Source organism: Mastigoproctus giganteus, chromosome 2 (genome assembly GCF_048544385.1).
Source record: "Mastigoproctus giganteus isolate SK-2022 chromosome 2, ASM4854438v1, whole genome shotgun sequence".
In the NCBI taxonomy this organism is placed as follows: domain Eukaryota; kingdom Metazoa; phylum Arthropoda; class Arachnida; order Uropygi; family Thelyphonidae; genus Mastigoproctus; species Mastigoproctus giganteus.
Window position 1 is genome coordinate 206263485 of NC_143576.1, and position 26146 is coordinate 206289630.

Sequence of the window (26146 nt, forward strand, 5' to 3'; positions counted from 1 at the left end):
GATTTTACCGAAAAAAAAAAAAAAGGTGCAGTATTGCATTGTATTGTATGCTTATGTACATTTACATTAAATACCTAAAAGAAACACCCTGTATAATATATACTAAGAAATTGTACTGTACTCTACAATGTGTTTCAATTAACAGGCACTGGGTCTACCTTGCTTATTTTTAGGTTTAGGCTATTTGTTGTCTGGACCTTTTTCTGTCATATTTGAGCTAAATTATTGAATTTGATGTTAAAATTTAAATAAGTATTACCATTTTGATTTTATAATTTCTAAATTAAAATTTTGACTAATCAACTGTTTTTTTCTCATGAGAAAATTGTTCTGTCTTCAGTTTAGTCTAAAAATGTCACCACTGTACTTCTAAAACAAATGTAAACCAATTTTACTTGAAACTGAAAGCAAAATAAACAACAATTGTATGTGATGTTCACTCTTCAGCACATTTATTTGGCCATTTGTGTTGTGCCTCTGCATGCTACAACCATTGTATTATTATATTTTGTTTCCCTTCTTCCCAATAAAATGGTTTCTCCTCATTTCAGAAGTAAATTGCTGATGTTAGACTAAACAAAGGACAGAAAACAGCTTCCCCATTGGAAAAAAAAAGTTACTTATGCAAAATTGTAATTAAAAAATTGTAAAATCTAGAGTAATGCTTAGTCAAATTTCAACATCAAATTCAAAATTTTCAGTCTAGTAGTCTAAACTTAAAAATAAGTGAGATAAACCCTGTGTGTATACCCTTCCTCCCAGCCTCCATATTTGTGACTTGCTATTTGCAAATTCTCTTATTCATGAATCACAAATTTTCTTTGAATAGTTTTTTTTTTTTGAGAATGGACTTTTTCAATACTGTAATTCATCTTCTGTACAGGTGTTTTAAGCTTTCAGTTGTGCTATAACTAACTCATGTCATGCTATGTTAGCAGGTGACTCATTGTTTAAATGGAAACATCTCAACAAAGTGTAAATTTTATTTTTGGACATTTTGAGTGAATAAAAATTAATTATACAACATTAAACATATTTTAAAACATATAACAGTTAGAGCTTCAAAATTACAAAACAGCTAATGCTATTTGGCCTTACTGAAATTATAGGAAGCTGTGAGGACTGTCTTGTCCTTTCATGTGTTTTTGTGGCCAGCAGGGTTTATACTGCCTAGTTAATGCAATGGCTTATCAGTCACAGCAAAACAAATTTTACCTTTGCAACATGTTGTCCTGATATCTCACTTTAACAAATGGTATTGCCAAAAGATTAATTTGTCATTTATTTAAAAGATAAAATACTGCCAAAACAGCTTGAGGACTTATTGGTCCCTCATCAGATATTAGGTGGTCTCTTTTAAATAAATGGAGATTAATGTTTTGGAAATATCATTTGTTTAAAAATAGTGCAATACCAGAGAAACTAGCTATGAAGGCAATGTTTATTCTGCTGTTTACATTAAGATCAATGCATTAACTAGGAAGTTTAAATTTGGCTGGCTATAAAAACGTATGAAAGAAAAGGATAATCCTCACAAATGCATATAATGATGAACGTTCATAAATTAATATTGTCAAATACAGCAATATACTGTGAAAGTTGTTTGATGTTCAGGAAATGTCACGTCAGCCTGATGCTAAGAATCAGGGGATGACCAAAAAACTTTCTCTATCACTAATTATCAATCAATCATTAATCTTGCTCACAACTAGCAACTGAATCTCATGACTTAAAAAACTTTCTCATGTGATAAATGTTGCCAATATAATGAAGGAATTGGAATCGTGTATATTATTTAATCCCCTATCCTACTTGTATTTGGAAATGTTTTGTGGATGATATTTTTTAACTAATTGATAGGTGCAGTTGGTACAATTATTGAATTTTGGAAATAGTTTATTATCTGATATAAGCTTTACAATGAAGTTGGAAACAGATAATTGTAATTGTCTTCCTTTCTTCTATGGGTTAGTAAGGAGAATAGGCTATAGTGTTAGCACAGCAGTGTATCAGATACCAATGTGCTCTTTGCAGTTCACAGATTTTAATATGGCCCATGCCACAAAACATAAATCAAGTATAGTTCAGGCTCTTGTACAGCATATACACATTGTTTGGATAATAAGGAAAAGTGAAAAGAGTTAATTAGAATAGAGTCACATTTAAAGGCATGGGCATTCAGCATCATGTAAAATGTTATATAGAATAGGGGCCAGATCACCTCACTCAGCTATCCAGTCTGACACTGAACAGCAGAATAAAGCATACTTTTATATATTTTTCCAGACTTTAAAAATGTGTACAGGTCTGGAGGCCTCATTTTAGGAAGGTTTTTTGTTTGTTTGTTTTTTTTTAAGGAGCATTAGCAACTAAGGCCATATTGCTCTGGTGATATGCGGTGGTCATTCCCTGACCTTTCTGCATCCTCCATATTTGGTGGCTCATGGGCTCAAACCCCGGTCTAATCAAGAAGTGTGTGCTATGGACTGCTGCTCCTGCCCACCTGGCTACGGAGGTGCCTTTTAGGAAGGATGTAGAGTTGTTAGAATGAGTACAAAGAAGGGCAACAAGATTGGTGAGGGGAACAAAGGGATGCTTTTACCAAGAAAGGCTTAAGTTCTGTAAATTGCAGTGCCTTGAGAGTAGGCACCTGTGAGGTGATCTGATTGAGGAGTATAAGGCCTTGAATGGATTGAGCAGGCTCAATGCTGATGGGATTCTTCCTCTTGCTCAGATTACAAACCTGACAATTCAAACTTTTCTCAGATTCAAACTGAGAAAAGACAGTCGTAAAATAGATGTGTGGAAATTTGCCTCTAGCCAGAGGGTGGTTGATTGGTGGAACAGACTTCGATCTTTTGTTGTGGAAGTTGATAGCCTAAATAAATTTAAGGCTGAGCTGGACAGGCATTTGGAATAAACAGAGGAATGAAATGGGAGGGGTTTTTTTTTGGCTAATGCTGCATAAGCTTGCTTTCTTGCATCATATGCCTCTACTAATGCTAATGTTAATAATCAGTGAATGTCAGCAGATTTCCTCAATAGCTCATGATGCAAAATTTTATGTATGAGTTGTAATAAATAGATGTTAAACAAAAAACACATTTCCAAACACATGCATTACCTCCATCAGTTTCTGGGCAGTTGCAAAATCTGTGAGTAGTCCTGCTGTAGTTTTGCTTAATTCATCTAATTCATCCTGGGCAAGTTTGAGTTTAGCTTGTATTTCTTGAACTTGCAAGATAGTCTGTAATACATAAAAAAAAATAATAATAATAATAAATAAAAATCAACATATTGTCCATAAATTGCCAACATAGCAATAACCATTTATTGTAAAAATGTTTATAATAAAAAAATATATATTTATTGCAGAAATTTTGGGCAAAATTGGTAGGATTCATATTATTTTTCTGTAATGGAATGTATCACTGAGCTATTTTTAAAATATTTTCTTGTAGAACTAAAATAATTTTATATGAACATAATTTTAATTTTTATAAATTATATACAACAATCAATGGATGAATAATAATATATTCATCTTTTACTATGTGTTTCTTTCAATAATGCTATAATAATAAAATGCTTCCTTTTTAATATCTCTGAATAACAAATAGTTTAAAAGACTGACTGAGAAGTCAAAAAATTAATTAAAATATTTACTAACATCATCTAGTTTTGCAAGTCTCTCCATTATATCACCAAAATCTCTGAAGAGGTCATCTACACGTTCAGTAAGGGTTGCCAAGTCAAGTTGTAGCTGTTCTGTCATTGCCTTCAGTTGTACAAAATCTCCATCTCCAAATTTCCTGATGAACTCATTAAACTGAAATAAAAATTAACAGTTAAAAATATTAGAATATAAAATAATAGAGCAAGGACAATTTTAAAACCAGACTTAATATGCAAACCTTATTTAAATTATAATTTAATGTGTGTGTTATATCTCATATTAAATGACATGTTGCAGGAAATAATACATACAATAGTAAAACAAATAATAGATTACAACAAAGAATGGTCTAAAACTGACACACCTGTACAAAGGAAAGGGATCAATCACTTTACAGTACATTTCCCTTCCTTTTATAATTTTAAGAATTTTCTGGTTTTTTCATGATTTATTCAATTATGACATTAAATTCATTTTAAGTTGCACAGTTTAAGTAATTAAATTCATTGCACAGTTTAAGTAATTCATAGAATTTATTTTGTACAATTATGAGTGTGATTATGAACTCAAAAGCAGAAGGTTCTATTTGAAATTTTACTCTAAAAAAATTCACTTAAATTTTTAAAAATATAAAAAATAATCACTGATCCATAAATTTTGATTATTAAGTTGCTCCCTAATTTTGATATTAAGTTTCTCCATAAATATCCCTACTGATCGTTTTACCTTCTGAATATCACATTATATTTTTTGTTATATACAAGAAGACATTAAAACATAAAAATGTAGCAAATTTTAGTTTAATATTCTAAGAAAAGTATTGCAAACATGCAAAAGGGAAGGCCAGACAAAAGTATAGTTGCAGTAAAAATGGTGCAGAAGGCAAAAAAATATATTTAAACATTTTGGCAGTGATGTAAAATATTATAAAATTAATTAATGAATTTTATTTCTTCTATGTTTTGTGTCCTAGTATATTTAACTATTTCTGAAATTCAAAATTATAAACAACAAATTATTAAAAATGTATAAACAAGATTATAATTATTAAACAAAAACAAAAGATTATAAAGAAAAAACAAATATAGTTTGTATAAGTCAAGCAATCAACAAAATCATAATGCAAACTTTTTTAGTGAAAGTTAATCATGAAAATCAATAAAGCATTCAAGTTTTTTGGTTAATGGAACGTTTTTTTTTTTTTTTTTAATTTTTTGATAAAGATGACCTCCACAAAAAATATATGTCTGGCAATTTTTCTCAAAACTTTTTGAGTAAAATAGCTAGAAATCCTGGTTACATATGCTGCTGAATATATTTGGAAGAGCAAGGATAAGTTGAATAATAAGAATAAAAAATAGGTTCTTTTATAAGTAAGAAAAGTGGTGTAAGAAAGACGATATGAGTTATTCATTTATAAAATAAAATGTTGATTTAAATGCTGAACAGATGTTTTCTAGATAATTTACTTTAATTTACTTTTTTCATTTCATTTAATTTACTTAGAATACTTAATAGTGAAGTCATACACTTAATTTCAATATTTAATAGTGGAAGTCAAATACTTAATAGGGAAATCAAGTCCCTAACTCTGTTTATCAAGCAAACAGATATATGTAAACTTTAATGTTAAGTAAACTCATTACCCTATCTCTAAATTCCAGGTATTCTTCTGTGAAATTAGAAGGTAGACCCACTAGAAGAGAGAAAAATCATTGGATGAAATCAAAGTTTGAATAACAAAGGACATACTTTTATCATCAATTTAAGCAATTCACGAAAAGGGTTAATCATTCTGGTATGAATATTATTTCCTTAAAACAATTAATCACAACTGATTTTGCTTTTTATGTTCTTATGGCCTTTTTATTTATTTGTTAGACTCTTCATTTATTCCTAACATGTGGATATCAAACATGTGGTATTTAATGCCAAATAATATAATGCATCTTTACAAGTCTACACTTTTTTAGGACAAAATCAAGGTTTTAAAGGTTAAATGCTGTATAGTAGACACTCAGAGAGGATCACCACATGTGGTAATCCTTTTTGGGTGTCTACTACACAGCATTTAAGCTTTAAAAAATAATTTAAGAAATTAAAGTTATTAAAGCTGCAGTTATACTGCAGTCGCGGCATGGATTTGTTAAGGGGCAAACTTGTCTGACTAATCTGATTAGCTACTATGATGCAGTAACCAAGGAATTGGATGGCAAAAATAAATTTGTTATTATATACTTAGCTTTCTGGAACCTTTTTGATACTGTTACCACATAAAAGACTGCTGTACAAATTGGAGCAGTGTGGCATTAGAGGCAAGTTCCTCTAATAGAAGAGAGAAAATGCTGTGGATAAAAGGATGGTTGAGTGGAAGAAGACAAAGTGATTATCAGTGGACACTGCTCTCCTTGGACTAATGTTATTAAGAGTTTCCCAGGGTTCATTGGTAGGTCCATTGTTGTTTTACATATTTATTAATGATACTGATTAAGGCATATCAGGCTAAATGTCTAAGACTGCAGATAATACGAAGGTTAGCAGGGTGGTTAATGACAGGAATCAGGAATGCCACTACAACAAGATCTAGAAAAATAAGGCAGATGGGCTGGGAAGCAGCAATTGAGGTTTAACATTGACAAATGCAAAGTATTATATATGGGTGGTAGTAATTTCAAAATAATCTACCAGTTAGGTGGCACCACACTGAAGGTAGTGGAGAATAATAAAAAAAAAAAACTGGGGATAATTGTGCAGTCAGGCATGAAGTTCTTTGAGCAGTGCAGACAGGCTTCAAGGGCAGCTCAATGGGTTTAATATAGGAATTTTGCCAGCAGGGATAAGGAGGCGATTATCCCATTGAAAATCAAAAGTTAGTTTTGAAAATTTTCTGAACCATAAAATTATATTTATCATTAATATTTAGAATATTAATTCCAAATAAATCCATTAGAAGAATATGAATAAAAACATTGTATTCTTAATTAATTAAAATTAAAGAATTTACTAATGATCAGATCAGTCTTGGCATTACTCATAATGCTGAAGCTTATCATATCAGTAATCATTCAATATTACACACTTATACTGAAATCACTTGGAAATTTATTGCCATAAAAACTCCAGCAGATTCACTCTGATTAGTAGCAGAAGCCCAACTTCCTTATGAGGTATTATTAGTAGTGGCATGTCATGCAAAGAAGCAAGCTTATATAGCATTGGCCAAAAAAATACCCACTACCCACCCTCCTCTAATAAGTTGGTAATTTTTCCTTAAATTCATTCAAACTACCCACTTCCACAATACCAGATGGAAGTTTGTTACTACAGCCAATCACTTTCCAGCTGAAAGCAAATTTTTAGATGTCTCTTCCTGCAACCATTCTTTTTAAATTTATATTTATATTTCATTACGTATGTCATCTGAGCAAGAGTTAGGATTCCATCAGCATTCAATTAACTCAATCCATTTAAGACCTTAAACACTTCAATCAGGTCTTCTCCTAGGTACATAGTTTCTGGATGCTGCAATTTGCAGAATTGAAGTCTTTCTTCATAAATTTACTCTTTTGTCTTATAAAATGGACAATCGCCTCCTTCTTGCTGGCAAAATTAACCCCAGGGGCTCACACATCTGGTGAGTATGAGCTTGGCACACTCAGGGTCCTGAGCTGGATATTATCATTCTTCTCTTCCTTGGTAATTTCCTTCTACTTCTTTCTCTCTCTCTCTCTCTTAGGGTAAATTTGAATTTTTTTTTTTTTTTTTTTTTTGGCTGGTGCAGAAAAAGCCTCAGGCTTCCTTGCACCATATGGCTAATGATAATAATAATAATAATAAGTTTCTGTATATTGACAGAAATCCCGCAAGCTGCTTTTTCATTCTCCATTATCTTCAGTATGGTATCTCCCAGTTGGTATGTTATTCTGGAATTATTACTACTACCCATATGAAGACTCAGTACCTTGCATTTTTCAATGTTAAACCTCAATTGCCATGTCTCAACTCAGCTGGCTAATTTTTCTAGGTCTTGTTGCAGAATCACCTTGATTTCTGTTTTTTTTTTTTTTTTTTTTGGTGGTAGTTGGCGCTTTGGTAGCTGTGGCCATAATGCACCTCCCAAGGTTTTTGCAGTACTTTGATCCAAGCCCGAGGTGGGAATTGAACCCACGACCTTGATTTCTGTCATTAACCTTATTGATGAAGACATATCAGGTTTAATGTCAAAGTTTACGATGGACAAACTTTGACATTAAACCTAATATGTCTTTATCAATACAGCACTGAAACCTGATGGCTTCGTTATTATTGTTATTTTGGTTTTTAGGAGCATTAGCAACTAAGGTCATATTGCTCCGGGGATATGCGGTGGTCATTCTCTGACCTTTCCGTATCCTCCATATTTGGTGGACACGGGCTTGAACCCCGGTCTAATCAAGAAGCATGTGCTATGCACTGCTGCTCCTACCCACCTGGCTACGGAGGTGCCCCTGATGGCTTCCACTAATAACATTAGTTCAAGAGAGCAAAAAAAAAACTTTCATTTTGAAGCACAGCCAAATTGGTTGGCTATAGTCCTATGGTTAGGTTTGCAGCCATGAGTACAGAGACTGCAGATCTGAGTCCATATTACTGCCATGAAAAATGTATAGCCCAGCATCTTTTATGGTCTTGGCCTTGTTAAGAATAAACAGAAGTTTAATTTATTTATTATGCTTCTAGCATTATGAGATTTAATGAACAGGAGTGACCTAAGCAGTTGTAAAAGTCATTTCACACACTTTGGCTTATCTCAACTTGAAATGGACAAAGGATTTTTATCTGCAAGTGATCATGTCTACAGTGCTGATATAAAATTAATCTGTGAATTGGAGACACATTTGCACATCTACAGTCAAATGTATCTCCAATTCACACAAATGTACTCCAATTCTTAAATTATTATCATTAATATGATAATAATTTAAGATGATAGTTATGAGAAAAATAAAACTGTTTTTAACAAGTAAATGAATTTATAATTGTAGAAAATGAATTTCATAAAAAAAAATTATTTTTTGGTTTATTTATTGAACAAAAAGATTTAACTCTTTGAATTGCCTAGGATTTAAATTGGTGCCAAAAAAAATCATGTACTCTTTAATTTCTAAGCTTACAAAGTAGAAAAACTATGGGTGGGTGGGTGAGTGTATGTGTGTAAGTACTAGACAAACTATTGTAGGGAATGGACAGGTGAAATGGGGTTTGTGTGTGTTTTTTTTTGACTGAAGTTGTATAAGCTTGCTTTCTTGCATCGTTTGCCACTACTAATGTTAATGCTAAAATTTCTGCACTATTATTTTTTTGAAATAAGCATAATAAAGCACACAAATATATAAATATGAAAGCAATTTAAATAAATTGTAAATTTTTCAAGATTTACTTACAAACATGTGCAACTTCACTTCGATTTGTTTTATCTGGCATCTCTTCCTAAAATAAAATTTTATAAATTAAATTGCAGTACAATTCACTATATGAAATAAAACTTTTTTATGTTATTAAGTTAAGTAATTTCAGGATGAACCCTGATATTATAAAACAGCATACCTGTTTAATGAGTCATATTATAATCTTATAAGAAATTAGCATTAAACCAATTGAAATTAAACCAATATGAGAAGAATAAAGACAAAAAGAAACTAGTATCCTGTAAAATAAAAGTGTGTACATTTACCCTAGGCCTGTTTTCAATATTGAGGGTTGACTGTTTGGGGGACTTTTTGGCATCAACTACTTTTGGTCATAGTGTACCAATTCATGCAGTATGCCAGTTCTTATGCCCTTTATTATGTCAGCACAAGTGGATGTGCTCGTGAGCCAATCTGCATGATGTGCAGACCAAAAAATTTGTAATAACTCAAGTGGTCAACCTACACCCTCTGTCTTGCATTATTAAACTACAATTCCAAATGAAGCCATCTTTAAGAATTCCTCTCGTCTCCAACAGGATTTATAACCAGATCTCTCCAAATGGCAAGTGCATTACACTATTGTAGAGGACTATCAAATCAATAATGATGAGAAGAATGATTAAAAATAAAAAAGATTACTCATTCTTCTCATCAGTAATATTCTGAACGCTTGTAAATATACCTGTTTTCATTCCCCATAATATTAGTTTCTTTTCAATCTTCCTTTCTTCTCATTATTGGTTTTCCTATAATGCTATTGGAAGCATATTTTAAACATAGTTTTATTTAGCTTTTTCATACAAAGATTTAACATGACTTGATAAAAAAGAAATATTTGTTAATAATAGTGAGAAATTTTCAAAATTTCGCAGAATTTTTAAGTTTTTCACTATACAAATCTTAAAAGCTTCAACATAAACAGGATAAGTTTAAGGAATTGCATAAATAATTGGATTTTTTATTGCAGCTTACCTCAACTACTTCCAGTCGATTCCTAGCATCTTCAAATTCATCTGCATTTGCTTTCTAAAACCAAAAGTAATATTTAATTAATAATTTAACAATTTTTTAACACAATCTAGATTAATATTAATTCATACTGTTAGACTTTGTTAGTTATGGTTTATAATGGTGATGGACAACATGTTGCTATCTGCAAATAAGACTTTTTTTGCCTTCCAATGAAAGTATGAATATGCAAAAATAACTTAATTTTTTAACTCATAATACCAAATATTGCCTGTCCTAGATTTTCTTAAATGGGGCACTATGACACATATGAGTACTGCATTCATCTTAGAGGCATGCCATGAGGTTAGAACTCCATTCATATCACGGTCAATTACAATTGCTCTTTAGATATATAGTGACTATAACATCTTTATCTCTAAAGGTGTCTTGTGCCTAAGAGTTTGAAAACTATTAGGTTATACTTTTTTTTTCTTTTTATAAATACCCCAAACACAAAAGGTATTAGAACTTATAGTACTTAGTACTGTGTGGAGGGCTGAAGGCAGAAGAAGAAACCTTTTGACATAAGACCTGAATTTCCGTAGATTGTAATTTTCAGGAAATACATGTGAAATGCAGAAATTTCAGGAAATGTAGAAATTGAAGGGATGAATGAGGAAGAAGAAGAAAAGTAGGTTCTATAATCTTCAAATCATACAGTAAATGGATGCTGACTGGTTTGGAAAAGAAATGGAGAATTATAGAAGCCAATTTAGAAGAACAACACATGTGACAGTATCAATAGAAAAGGCATGCAGCAGAAACAGTCTATGAGACAGAGAGTGGAGAGACTTTGTTTGTAAGAGACAGGTCATTAATTAACCTAACTGCCCTCACTGAATGTAGTCTAGAAGCCTGAGAGAGGTTTTGGGGACACCATCCCAGGTGTGGGAATAATATTCCATGGTTTATATTTTAGATTTGTACAGAGTAAATAATTGTTTAGAAGAAAACTAACCCTGAGAGAAAACTCAGTTTTTTAGTTGCAGAGCAATCAATATTTATGATTTGCTTATGCCAAGAGAGGGGTTATAAGTAAGGGTAATTCCTAATAGGGATATGTGATCGTGTCTAGAAATCTCAGTATCATAAATATAAGAACAGGAGCAACAGACTCCTTTTTTGCAAAATATAAAACAGGAAAAAGCTTCAGAAGGATCAAAATTCACCAAGTTATCTTTGTACTGTTGGAGAATTACCTAGATACTGAAGAAGGTTGTGGTGAATATTTGAGAAGCTGAAACTGTTTGTGCAGAGCAAGGTTTCTCAAACTGGAAGGGGAATGCAATGTGCTATCATCAGTAAACTATGGATAGGATTTCCAGTCAGTAGAAAAAGGTTATTAATATATAAGGGGAAAAGAGTGGAATAAAGAATTGAATCTTGGGGTACATCAGCATTAGTGGAGAAGTCAAAAGACAGAGATATATCATCACCTGGACTGAGCAGTTAGTAAGAAAACTAGATACCAAATTGAAAAAAAAAAAAAAAAAAATAGTTGGCAATCCACAAAATGGAAGCTTGTTTATAAGACCTTTATCCCAAACATGATCATAAGCCTTATAAATGTCAAGAACAACTGCTTGAGTTTCACCAAACTTTTGCATTGAATTTGTCCATAGATGGGTAATAAAAGCCAAAATAACACCAGTACATCAACATTGATGAAATCCATATTGCTGATCAGTGTTCGGATGGAAAGTTTCAAAATAGTTGGAGGAGGTTAACAGATTTAACTCCATTAATTTGAAAAGAGTAGAGGTAACTGCAATGGGACAATAATAATTGGATGGGAGGGATTTGTCACCCTTTTTAGGAACTAGCTGGATATGAACAAAATTTCCAAGCAGAAGGAAAAACATCAGTGGATTAAAAAAGTGTAAAAAGATGATACAGAAAAGGAGTAAGCTCAGGAGCACAGGTTTCGAGAACAAGTGGAGAAATGCCATCAGGACCTGGAACTTTCTTGGCATCAAGATTGTACATAATTCTGCTGATAATCTTCTGAGTGGAGTGTACTAGGAAAGGTAGGAGGTGGTTTACCAAGGTTGCCAATACAAGAGTTAAAAGAAAAGTAAGATGCTATTAAGTTGGCCTTATCTTTAACTAAGGAGGCAATAGAACCATCAGGTTTTAACAGAAGCAGGAGTATAAATGGGCAAAAGTTGTGACCGATATTTTTGGCAAGAGACCAGAATGCTCGACTACCGTTTGGACAAAAGGCAAGTTTTCTACTCTTATTATGTTCAAAATCTTCTTTTATAAATTATCCTGTTCAAAATTTGGTTTGGACTGATTAATAAATGCTTTACAATTGCTGTGAGCTTTAATGTACACAGAAAATGAACCTGGAGATTTGGATATGCCAATTGTTATATGCAACATTCTTATCTTGAACACAGCCTTAGAACATTTATTGGAAAATGAGATTTAGATAGAGGATGAGATTTTAATGGAGTGTGGAAAAAAGAAGAATAATTTCACCGACATGATCTGAGCAAACATCGACATCAGAAGATTTAAAACAGTAATCCAACTGAGGAAAAGAAGAATATAAATCTTGCAGATAATTCCATTTTGCATTCATATAATGCCAAACAACATGAGGCAGATGAGAGAAATGTTCCATTGGAGACGAGACCATCACCAAGTTGTGATCCGAGATATCTAGAGGGCAACTTACTTTGAAGGGTTGTTCATGAGTAATGAGAAAAATATTAATGTTGGGGACATGTGGTTAGGATTGTATGGTATTCTGGTAAGTAAATGAAAAACCTGTGCAAGGTCATTATTAATTGCAAAAGCCTCAACATCTCAACCAGCTGGGTCCACGTGACCAGAAATCTGAAGAAGCTATCTGGATTTGTGAATGTTAATATTGCCAAGGAAAATTCCCTTACTATTAGGAAAGATGGACTGGAGAAAAGCAAGTTTCAAAGAAAAAAAGTCAAAGAATTCCAAGTGATTAGTGAAGTTGGAAGAACGATTGAGGCAATAGATACTACAAGGTGATTCAAATTTGTGCAAGTCAAAATGAAAAAGCTATATTTTCTCATTTGTAATAATTGTATAAGTAAATAAATAATAATTTAGAATGTTTTGAATGCAGAAGCAAAACTAAAACTTCTGGGCCCACCAGCCAATTTACCCAATGGTCTCCATGTGATCTTTAAAAACAATAAAAAAACCAGTCATCGGGTCCCCTGATTCCTTGGCTCCTTCCACAGTGGTAGACCTGGTAGTGTGGTAATTTCGTCACTCTGGACGTAGGGCTTTCTCAAAACATTACAAGGCCAATAAACTAAATTTTGTTTTCAAAACACAGAGTTAAATGTTATTCATTTAATTTAATCTTATTTAATCATTAATTTCCATGCCATACCTTCCATTCAACATATTAAACTGATCACTAATTAATATATTAAGTAACAATAGTAATTAGTTATCCATTACTGTGAAAACTTACTGTGTCTTTCAGCATGTCAGTAGTATCTTTCAGTTCTTCTACTGTAGGTACCATATAACCTCCTGAAATATTCATTACAAACTGATTAGTCTTTTCTGCATCATACAATTAACCTCAAATATAATTATATGCAGAAAGAAACAAAACACAGTTTTATAAATAAGATGTCAACTATGTTGAGCATAAAACTAAAAATTAAAGAAATAAACAAAATTTAAATGGCAGTAATTATTATATCTGTTTTATTATAATAAAGCAGTTATAATAATCTATACAGCAGACCACCAAAAATCATTGAAGTATTACTACATCATCATTATTCTAATACATCTTAAGGTTACTTAACATCATATAAACACTGAAACCCACTCTTATAGTTAACCTATTCAACATAAACAATTCAGAACCACAACAGAAAGATCTCATGCTAATCGGTTTGTTATTTAACTTTATGCATATTATATTTCTTGCATTTTATGTTACTCCACAATTCGTACTTATTATTTTCTTAGGCAAGAGTTAACTAAACAAACTTTTATCACTCTGTGGAAAACTTTCCAATATCTGCATTATGATAGGTCAACAGCTTGTCAATCACACTGTACAATGTGTCCCTCTTGATCTCTCATGACATTGTCAATCAAATTATTACTACTGGTAGCTGCTACAAATTAAATTTTAGATGAGAAAAGTCCAGGTTTTTTATTAAGGTATCTAAAACTAGTTAAAAGAAAAAAAGTCCTTATTTAAAAACAGTAGGTTTTCTAAATGGTTATTTAAAAACTAACCAGTAATTATCCTATTTCAGGTGACCTAATGTTATTAAATAAAGTTAGATTACCTTTAATAGGATAATTACTGGTTAGTTTTTAATCAGGCATTCAGGAAACATAATGTCACAAACACAGCACTACAGCATACCATGAATATCATATGGAAGTTATCCTATTAACCTTATTAAATAAGGTTATGTTATCTAAAATGGGTTAAAAAGCTTAGAAGTTTGCCATATAAAGTTTGATTTGTTTTATCTGTCAGTAAGGACAGTTTTATAAGTTTGCAGTCATGAGCAGTAAAAACCAATGAGAGGTGAACATCGTACAGTGAGATTGTCAAGCCATTGCCTATCATGTTCAAGATGAGGGAAAGTTCTCTGTAGTATGAAAAACATTGTTTAGTTAGCACTTCCAGCTTGCTATTGTACTATTTACTTTTTTGTACTTTTTTTTTTAATGAAACCCTAAGCATGAGCAATATTAGAACCTATAGTACTTAGTACCATGCATGGGTTGGAGGATGAGAAGATGAAAGAAGATATTTGTTGACTTGAACTTTATAGATTGCAATTTTCAGGAAATACGTATGAAAGAAGGTTGTTCCAGAAAATGGAAGTACAATGAATAAATGAGGAAGAAGAAGAAAAGTTGGTTCTGTGAGTGTGAAGTTGGACAGTAAAAAGATGTTGACTGGTTGCAGCATGTGTTCGGACAGCTTTGTAAGAGAGAGTGGAAATTATAGAAGCCAATTCAGAAGAACAGTGCCCATGGAAGTATCGATAGAAAAGGCATTCAGCAGAAACAAAATATCTGAGACAGAGATTGGAAAGACTCTGTTAGAGATGAGTCATTAATTAACTTAATTGCCCTCTTCTGAATGGAGTCTGAGAGATTCCGAGAGAATCAGAAGCCTGAGAGAGGTTTTGGGAGTAGCACCCCAGATGTGAGAACAATATTCCATAGTAGGGCAGATTTGCAATTTGTACAGAGTGAACAGCTGTTTGGAAGAAAAGTAATGCCGACAGCAAAAGAGAAAACCCAGTTTTTTAGATGCAGAAGAAGCAATATTTGTAATGTGCTTATGCCAAGAAAGATTAGAAGTCAGGGTAATCCCCAATAGAGAGATATGATGTTGCTAAAAATCAGTGTCATCAAAAATAAGCGTAGGAGCAGAAGAATTCTTTTTGCGAGATATAACACAGGACTGAGTTATAGAAAGATTGAAATCAACAAAGTTATCTTTCAGACCATTGGTAGGTAGATATTTGAGAAGTTTATGCTGTTTGAGCAGGGCAAGGTTTCTCAAACTGGAAGATGGAATGCAATGTGCTGTCATCAGCAAACTTATCATACTCTTATAATAAATGCTGATGCTGTCGAGGCAGTGTTAGGTGGGTCGGAAAACTGCTAGTTGGGGGGGATACAAGGACTAATAGATTAACAGTAGCCACTGGCAGAGGTATAGTACTTGCTATTGATTAGTGATTCTTGCACTGCTTCTATTGAAATGAGCAGAAGCCTGAAAAACAAGATGCAGGATATTTCAGAGACTACTGGGAGTCATTGCAGTACAAGTAAACATATGGGTTGTGTTAGGGTAGCTAAGAATAGAAACAGGTGCATGTATACTTGCGTGTACACCAATGCTAGGAGTTTGGTAAATAAATTTGACGAATTTGAGGTATTGCTCAAAACATCAAAGGCAGATATTGTTGGGATATCAGAGACGTGGTGTCAAACAGATATAAGGAATGCGGAACTGGAATTTGGGGAATACAATGTGTATAGAAAGGATAGACAGGACAGGAGGGGAGGAGGGGTTATGCTATTAGTTAAGAAACACATAAAATCCAAGGAAGTGAAGCCAGTCGACATCGATGGACAGGGCAGTGTCGAGTCAGTTTGGTGTGACATAAACATAGGGAAATCAAAATTGAGAGTAGGAGTGTGCTATAGGCCTAATGACTCTGATGAGTATAACAAGATATTGTACAGGGAAATGGAGTGGGCCAGTAAATCAGAGAGTCTTATAATGGGGGATTTTAATTTCCCAGATATTGACTGGAATTTGTGGGTTGGTCACTCACACACTAGCAAGGCTTTTGTGGATTTATTGGATGATTGTTTTCTACATCAGCATGTAGAAAAGCATTTTCTACATCAGCATGTAGAAAAGCATTTTCTACATCAGCAACAAGAGAGAGCAATACTCTTGATCTGATTATCAGTAGTGATTCTTCATGCATTAAGAATCTGCAGATAAATGAACCACTAGGTGGCAGTGATCACAGTGTGTTGAAGTGGGATTTACTCAAGGAGGTAACTACCATCAGAGGTAAAGGGAAGGGTTTTTGTTTTCGTAAAGGCAACTATGATGGTCTGAGACAGTATTTAAATTCTATACAGTGGGACCAACTGATGATGTTACCAACAGCACACTCAAAATGGGAAGCGTTCAAGGAACTAATCTTGGAAGCTACCAGGCTTTACATACCAACTAAGAAATATTGTTCAAGGTTTAGGCCTAAATGGTTGTCAGATGAACTAATGAGACATGTTGCAGAGAAGAAAAATGCATGGGATACATACAAATTAATGGGTGACATGGAAGCCTATGATAGATATAAGTTGGTCTGTAACCAAGTCACAAAGGAGATTAGGCAGGCAAAGGCAGACTACGAAAAATCCTTGGCAAAGGATGCAAAGAAAAACAGAAAAGAGTTCTTTACCTATTTAAACTCAAGAAGGAAAGGGATGAATCAGATTGGTCCACTGGATATTGATGGTTCAACAGTTGAGGATCCTGCTCAGGTGGCTAACAATCTAAACGAGTATTTTGCATCTACATTCACACATGAGGAGTTATTCAGGAAGGAGAATGACGTAGGTAAAGTAAACATTGGCAGTGAGCTAGATGATTTTGTAATAACTGAGAGGAAAGTGGAGGAGAGATTGTTGAGGATAAACATAAAAAAGGCACCTGGGGTGGATGGGATCTATCCAGTTATATTAAAGGAGGCAGCAAAGGAAGTAAGCAAACCCCCTAGCCATAATTATGAGAGCTTCTTTGGACTCAGGGGAGGTACCCATAGACTGGAGATGTGCAAATGTAACCCCAATTCACAAAGGAGGATCAAAGGCTGACACAAGTAATTATAGACCTGTTAGTTTAACTTCTGTTCCAGGAAAATTAATGGAGGCGCTGGTTAAAGATGCACTGCAGGATCATCTAGACAAGAATTCAGTTATAGCTCAGATGCAGCATGGTTTTGTTAAGGGCAGGTCTTGCCTGACCAATTTGATTGGATACTATGATGTAGTCAAAAAAGAACTGGATGCAGGGAATAACTTTGATATTATATATTTGGATCTTAGAAAGGCTTTTGATACTGTTGCACATGGAAGACTGCTGCACAAATTGGAGCAGTGTGGCATTGGAGGCAAATTGCTGCTATGGATAAGGGGATGGTTGAGTGGCAGAAGACAGAGAGTGGTAATCAATGGACACTGCTCAACGTGGACTAATGTTATTAGTGGAGTTCCTCAGGGTTCAGTGTTGGGTCCGTTGTTGTTTTCGGTGTTTATGAATGATATTGATGATGGTATATCAAGTTTAATGTCCAAGTTTGCAGATGATACAAAGGTTGGCAGGGTTGTTAAGGACACTACTGACGCTATGCTGCTGCAACAGGATCTGGAAAGTTTGGACAGATGGGCTGAGAGGTGGCAAATGAAGTTTAACATTGACAAATGTAAAGTACTACATATGGGAAACAGTAATCCCGTAGCAACGTATCAACTCTGCGGTACTACACTGACAGTGGTGGAGAATGAAAAGGACCTGGGGGTAATTGTGCAGGCAGATATGAAGTTCTCTGAGCAGTGCAGACGAGCTGCAAGAGTAGCTCATGGTGTCTTGTCAATGATATACAGGAATTTTTCTAGCAGGGATAAGGAGGTGATTATTCCCTTGTATAAGGCAATGGTTAGGCCACATCTTGAGTACTGTATACAGGTCTGGAGGCCTCATTTCAAGAAGGATGTAGAGCTGCTGGAACGGGTACAGAGAAGGGCAACAAGATTAGTGAATGGAACAAAGGGTTGCTCTTACGAAGAAAGGCTTAAGTTTTGCAAATTACAGAGTCTGGAGACTAGGCACCGGCGAGGTGATCTGATAGAGGTGTATAAGGCTTTGAATGGTTTGAGCATGCTCAATGCCAATGGGATTCTTCATCTTGCTCAGAATAATCACCTCAGAGGGCATAAATTCAAATTGAGGAAGGACGGATGTCGGATAGATGTGCGGAAATTTGCCTTTGGCCAGCGGGTGGTTGGTTGGTGGAACCGACTTCCATCACTTGTTGTTGAAGTTGATAGCCTAAACAAATTTAAGGCTCAACTGGACAGGTATTTCGAACGAACGGAGGGGTGAAATGGGAGTGGTGTGTTTTTTTTTTTTTTTTTTGGCTGATGCTGAATAAGCTTGCTTTCTTGCATCATATGCCTCTACTAATGCTAATGCTAACACTTTCATCACTCTGGTATACTCTTCAGAAACATTTACTTCTATCAACATTTCTGGAGAGTACTCCTTCAGTAATAATAGTTTTTTCTGCAAGAAATGCCTTTTTTATTTTTATTTTAAAAATTTATCAACTATTAACCTCAAGTCAGGTGCACAGGATTGATGAGACCCAGACAATAAGAGCTGTTTTTGAAAATTTTTTCTACACTGAAAAGTCTGGAAATCTCTGTTAATTATCATACAATTAGGAAAAATTCAGGAATTAAGTTAAAGCAAATTGTTGATAGTAAGCTGATTTTACTGTTGTGTGCATTCCTTCAATCGGTAATGCTCTCCAGTTTCTTCAACTAAAACATCATCTGGAATCAAATTGTTGACGTGCAAGCTTCACACTTCATGCATCAAGCACTTTTACTGACATTGTTACTAACAGACTCATGTCCAATGCAGACATTCATTGAAGTGCTTGATTTTTCAATTTGCATTTCACTCACTGACAGATCTAAAGGGAGTTTTAATTTCAAAAATTAAATAAAATATGTTTTTATTATAACAAATGGAGTTCTCTCAGTTTATTTCGGAACAGTTTATGTTCAGAAAAGATTGAAAATGAAAGTGGTATCAAAAAGTGAACAATATTTTTGCTGATTTTTCAAATGTCGGTGCATAGGGACAAAGTGACCCCACCTGCTTAGAGGAAGAACAATCCTTCTTGTGACTGCTGATAAGCTAAGTTAATAAATTTTTAAAATAAAATAACTCTTTGAGTATGTTGATTTATTGAAAACAAAGCTTCTGTAACATGTAGTATGTAACACATTTACAAAAAAAATTAGGATTCTAATTTTTAAGTTTCATATTGTTTCATTCATTACAATGTATCTTCTGTGCAACAACTTTGATCAGTGGATTCACCTTCAGGAATGTAACCATGGTAAATTTGGCCTTCTTGATTGAAAAATGCTAAAATATCACCTTGACATTTTGGTCAGCATTTTTTTAAACTTTGTAAACTATTGGGATATTGTTGTAAAGTTTAGCACTTAATTGCCAAATGCTGTATGTTTTCAGAGCTGTTTTCCCAAGTTTAACACATTGCTCTTTAGGATCAGCTAGTTTACAATGCAAGGCTTGATGTAAGCATGCATGTGCATGCGCACACACAACTGAATAGAGATAACATAATGGGACTGCACATGTGAAGTTACCAATACAAAACAGTGTTTCTAGCTGACTCACAGCTCATAGCTATTCATCACAGTATTGGGATAAATACACTATCTCCAAAAAGTATCTGGATACATGTGTTTCACACCGACATCACTAACATCTGCTTCAACAGCATGTCAGTATCCCTATGGCCAATATGAAGGTTCCATACTCCTGAGTAGACATTTTGCAAACAAACAATAGTCCCACATTCCTCCTGCAAAACAGCAACCAGTTAAGTAACCAATGTGGTATGGGTTGGACTGGCCCTTGCCTTATTTCCCAGTTCATCCCATAGGAGTTTCACAGAGTTCAAGGCTCCTCCGTAGCCAGGTGGGCAAGAGCAGCAGTGTGTAGCACACGCTTCTTGATTACACCGGGGTTCGAGCCCATGACTACCAAATACGGAGGATGTGGAAAGGTCAGGAAATGACCACCGCATATCCCGGAGCAATGTGGCCTTAGTTGCTAATGCTCCTAAAAACCAAATAACAACAACATAGAGTTCAAATCGGGATTCTATATTGGTAATTCCAAACTTTTGAACATTAGGACCACAAACCATCCTCAACTAGCACTGATGATGTGGCATGGTACATTATAATCTTGAAACAAACATGATCTATACCAGTAGTAATCAATGTTTTTTTTATAGTGAGTCAGTTTTTGTAAATTTGATCCTGGATTCTTATCTAATGGGTCAATATTCAAATTCAAACAAATTTTTATCTGTACATTTAACAATCCTTATTATAGAATTTGTGCAAATTACATATATATATGCACTGTAATAATGTTATATCTATAAAATAAAAACATAGACCTTTTTCCTTTTGTAAAAAAATTAATGACTTTCTCAAGTGGATCAATAAAATGTTCTTGCAGGTCACTAGCTGACCTATGGGTCAATGGTTGGGGAACACTGGTCTATACCAAAGAACTGCCACTTTGTAGGGGACTTGTAATTATACAAATCGGTAAGTTAAGCATCAGTATTCAAGGTTCCCTGCACATAGATCCTAGCCTGTACCATGAGAAAAAGTTCCACACCATAACCTCACCTGTCCTAACTTTCATTGTTGACACAATGCGCTCCAGCAGCAGGCATCCACTACACCTATGTCAGCATCCATCTGATTGAAATAGAGTGTAGCAAGGTTCAACATTACACAGAACCAATTTTCATTGCTACGTGGACCAATTACAGCATTTTCTGCCATGCAAAGCAAAACTGCTCACTGCAATTTGTGATATTTGATTTATGCATCCCACTCTCCCATGAAAACTGAAGCTATGGACCTCTGTACATAGTGTGTTCATACACACTTAAATCCTTGTTGAAGCCTTAAACTCCTAGTTAATATTTTACAGAGATGTCTGATAAGATTGTAATATTATCCTTCAGATTATCCTCTGGTCACATTAAATGAAATTACATGGTTTTCCTGTGCATTTCTGGATGGTGGTGTCATCATGCTTCCATATCATCAACAGTTGACTAGATGGTGCAGGCTGTTACAATAAATTGACAAACCAGCAGTGTACATCCAACAATAATAATATCCCTGTTGAAATCAGTCAGCTCAGCTCTATGTGCTAAGATAAGAACAACCAGCTTGTGTGGTTTGTATTATTATTATTATTAATATCATTTTATTTCCACATCATTGGGCACCCCCCCTGGAACAGCCTAGTTTGGCTAGAAGGATGTACATGATGCAAATTCCAGTTGATTACATTCATTGGAATTGCAAGAGATCAAAACAGACTGAAAATACACAACAAAGTAAAAATCAATACATAAAATAATAAACAATAAAATAAATGAATAACAGACAATAAAAAACACAATGGTGAATCCAGGAAAGTCTTTGCAGGGAATTCTTTTCACATAGTGCTTATTGTTCATGTTTATAGAGCTCTTTCACCATGTACTGTCTACAGCGCTTCAAGCTGCAGACAAGATTGTAAACAAGGTGTTGAACTGCACCAGGTTCATTGTGAGGTCCGAGGGTTTGCAAAAACATCCCAGATGTCAGGTGAATCCATTTGGCTGCATAGAAGTTGTGCCAAGGTGTGTAGATTCTTCTCTTTGACTATGGTTTCCCAGGGTTTCATGCCCAGGTTTGCATAGTGCACACTCCTAGAGAGATGGTGAAAGGGTAGCCCATCTCCCTGTTTAGCCATCTCAAGAGCCAATATTCAACCCCCAGAAATCTCTTTAGTTGAGTAGAGGAAGCTCCTGACCAGAGTACTGAAGCATAGAGCAGTACGGGTATTAAATTTCTTCAGACGTATTCCAAAAGGAACTCTCAAGGCCTAAGACCGACCAATTCCTGCCGAATTGCCCAGTATGTTGCTAGCATTTTTAGCCTGGCCATCTTGAGGTGGCCTTTGAAAGTAAGCCCATCATCCCACTTCAACCCCAAATCCTTTTTAATGGCAGTCCCATTTATTGTGAGCATAATTTCATCAATAGTCCTCCTTTTTGTGAAAGTCATCTGAGCTGCTTTCTGAGGATTCAGTTTAAGTTCCAGACATCCTAGATAAGCCTGGATTTCAAACAGTACTATCTGATTTTCAAAGGCGACTGCCTCATCTTTTGCTGGATCATCGGATGTGACCAGCATCTTAAGATCATCAGTGTATGAAATGAAGTTTGGGTGCTTCGCAAGGAAAATGGTTATTTTCCTTGCGTTTCCCTTCGATTTTGCTTGTATGCATTTCTGATATACCAGTCTAAATCACATGAAGTACCATCAAGATTCCGGGGAGGTTTGATGAACTGTAAATATATAGGAATACCCAGATACTTTTTGGAGAATAATGTACATCAGACTCTGAAATTTCAGATAGATCCTCATAAAACAAATGTGTCATATAAAGTGTAATGTATGCAATTAAATTTTGTGCTTCAATATTTTTACTTATGATATTAATTTATTCTAAAACATGTTTATAAATAGAATAATTCTAAAGTAGATAAAAGCATAACTACTTACTTAGTTCCTCAAATTCAACCTAGAAAAAGAATATTAAATATACGTCACTTAAAATTTATTGAAAATAGTTTCACTTAAAAAGTTATTTTAAATATTTTAACTTTTTTTCTAATAAAACAATTCATATAGAATAGGTAATTATTATATTATATTTTCTATTTCTGTGTTTAGAAATGTTTTAGTCAGTTTCCATTGGTTAATTCAGAGATTTTCCCAAACATAAAAGTTTGAGGTGTAAAATATAAAAATCTTGCACCCCAAACTTCCATAACAAGGGCAAATAAATAGATTTTACACATTTAACTATGAGCATACATACATACTTTTATAAATTAATATATTATACTGCAATACATATAGACTCAAAGATTGAAATAAAATACGTTTCACACCTGTAAAAATGACATTTTAACACATTCCAATATGAGCTGATTTGTATTACTATTGCCTATACCTCTGCATATAACACAGAGATATAAACAGAGAGAAGAAGAGCCCAAGGTGTCCAGACTTCCCCTCTCCGAAGTTATCACTGATAACTTTGTTTAAAAAATATCCATTTGCACAAAAGATTATGATTTCTGCAGATCAGACTCCTGCAATATACTTGTTAGATATAATGGTACATAGGGATGGGAGTAATTTCCCAGGTTCAGACAGCATGTAAAATTATTTAAAAAGGGAAGACAGCAAGGCTTTGGGGCTTAATGCTGAAAGAAGCTTTTTGGAGCTGAAACATTAAAAATTACGTATGATCAACAATCGATCTCTAATTTCAGTTCAACATGTTGAAGGGAAAATAATTAATTAGTAAATAAATAATACATTAGATAAATAAACAATAGTATTACATTTGTTACAGTAGCATACTGTTATAAAAATCTTACTTATATAATACAAGAGATAATATCATGAAAAAAAAAAAAAGATGTGATACACAGTATTAAAAATATGTGCTCTCAGCAAATTATAAAATATTTTTCTGAGATCACATTTTCTGAGAAAAGAATAATGAAGATATATTACAACACAGAGTTACAGGTTAAATTTGAGAGTTCCAAGTTGATAAAATCCTACTTACCTGCATTTGATCATGTCTTGCAAGCTAAAATAAAAAAAAGGTGATTTTATTAATTATTAGTTAACTTAATAATTGAGACAAATAGGATTAAGGAACAATGTTATAAAAAAATAATTAACTGCAAGAAATTAATCTTAATGAAATAGAACAAGGGCTAGTCATGGTTGTGGTTAGCGTATAACCACAAGTAAGGAGGTTACTGGTTCGAGCCTATATGCTAACATGAAAAATGCATGGCCCTTTGTGAATTGGGACATCAAATATCTGGTTGCCCTAAATAATTCTATGTATGCATTCACAAAGAATATATAAATTCTTCTGGCCTTGGCTGTCTCAAGAATAAACAGAAATTTATTTATTTATTTATTTATAATATTGAATACTGGATAACATACACAAATCATTACTTTTTAACAAGAGTGTATGAAGGGTAAAGTGACTGCTTGGAACTTCAAGAGTTTAGGGGGCCCCCAAACTGATCATGTACTGATTAAAACCATTTCATTGCTAGCAGAATTTTTTTAAGAATGTTTCCTAATTGACTGCACCAAAAATTTTACATATACTTCCAGTTACTGCAGCCATTGACAAAAGAAGCTTTTAAAAGTTGAAACTTAAAAAATTACCTATGATCAATAATGAGCCAAGAATGACTGACTGGTCTTTCCTAAATTTCAACTGAACATGTTGAAAAGAAAAGATAATCAAAAAGAATTAACTGAACAATTTGGAACATCAGTGGCTTATAAACAAAATGTAACTACTTCTCTGGTGATTTTATTCATGACTTTTATTTTTCATATTCTTAGTGTTCATCTTTCAATTAGTTTTCATTTATAATTGTATTTGATTTAAGTTAATAAATCTGAGTATATGATATTGTAAATGCAAATAAGGTATAAAATTGTAATGAATAAGTTTTTAAGTTCACTCAATTTTCTCTGTCATGGTAAAAATGTGAGCTACTAAATTTTCTTTATAGTTGATCTCTGAGGCTAATATTCCCAGCATTATGAAAATTAAAGTATAATTAATAAATATGCTACATTTTTCTTGAATAGGTCTTTGTTAACTTTTTCATGTGACCTTGAAAAGCAAGCTCTCGTCATACACAAACTTACAAATAAACAAGATGCTCACCATTTATATCATTTTCCAAGATGATATATAAAGTTCAGAGTTTAGAAACAATTACTTATTTTTAAGTAAGGTAATATTGGTGATTGTCCTGTGTAACATAGCTTCAATGGCAAATGACAGTACAGCGAGACTAGCTAGCAGTGCACTGAACTCTGCTTTACACAAATACTTATAAGATATATGTGGGCCCTCTAGATTCATTTTACATTCAAGAATGCACTATCTATGATGCTACAGTATGGTCAAACTGATTAAACACTAAAGTGAACTGTGACATAAATGCTTTATCACGCAGCCAAATACTTTAAAAAAATTAGACAAATGTTGTGTCTCGTGATGATCAATGCATTACCAGTACACTGCTTTAATGGTAATGGAATCTGATATGCTATAATTATCACTTCCCACAGGTCATGCAGTTATATGTATCACACAATTAACTCACACCATGGTCTATCCAACTAATCAATATATGGTGTGGGAATAGATTTGAGACAAGAGTAATATGGCTGAGACACTGTCTCAGACACAGTGTTTCAGCCATGCCCTCAAAACAAGAGGAAGGGGTGCCTAAATTAAGAAATTATGAAAGTTAAAATTATGAATGACATGCTGTGAACAAGTTTCTATTGATATTAATTAATTTGGTGAGTTTCAAATACTAAAACAGTTTTAATAAATATATTCTGTAAATATTAAATAGATTAAACAATGTAAAGTGAGAAAAAATAATGCTGGTACTTAACAGAGTCAGTATGGGTGTCCACTTCATTCAGCATATGGTCCAATAAGTCAGATAGCTACAAAAGA

General features: G+C 33.7%; 1 protein-coding gene across 1 annotated transcript in view; it reads right to left on the minus strand.

Annotated features, from left to right (window-relative positions):
* The window catches only part of LOC150089963 (uncharacterized), a 153132-nt gene that overhangs the window by 115471 nt on the left and 11515 nt on the right, over positions 1 to 26146 (minus strand). Inside the window, exons 2-9 of the mRNA XM_090390147.1 lie at positions 24197 to 24220; positions 23116 to 23134; positions 13604 to 13698; positions 10099 to 10152; positions 9100 to 9145; positions 5323 to 5372; positions 3671 to 3829; positions 3125 to 3247 (exon numbers count right to left, since the gene is read on the minus strand). Of these exons, the coding sequence (XP_090246273.1) occupies positions 3125 to 3247; positions 3671 to 3829; positions 5323 to 5372; positions 9100 to 9145; positions 10099 to 10152; positions 13604 to 13698; positions 23116 to 23134; positions 24197 to 24220 (570 nt within the window). The remainder of the gene's footprint in view (positions 1 to 3124; positions 3248 to 3670; positions 3830 to 5322; positions 5373 to 9099; positions 9146 to 10098; positions 10153 to 13603; positions 13699 to 23115; positions 23135 to 24196; positions 24221 to 26146) is intronic.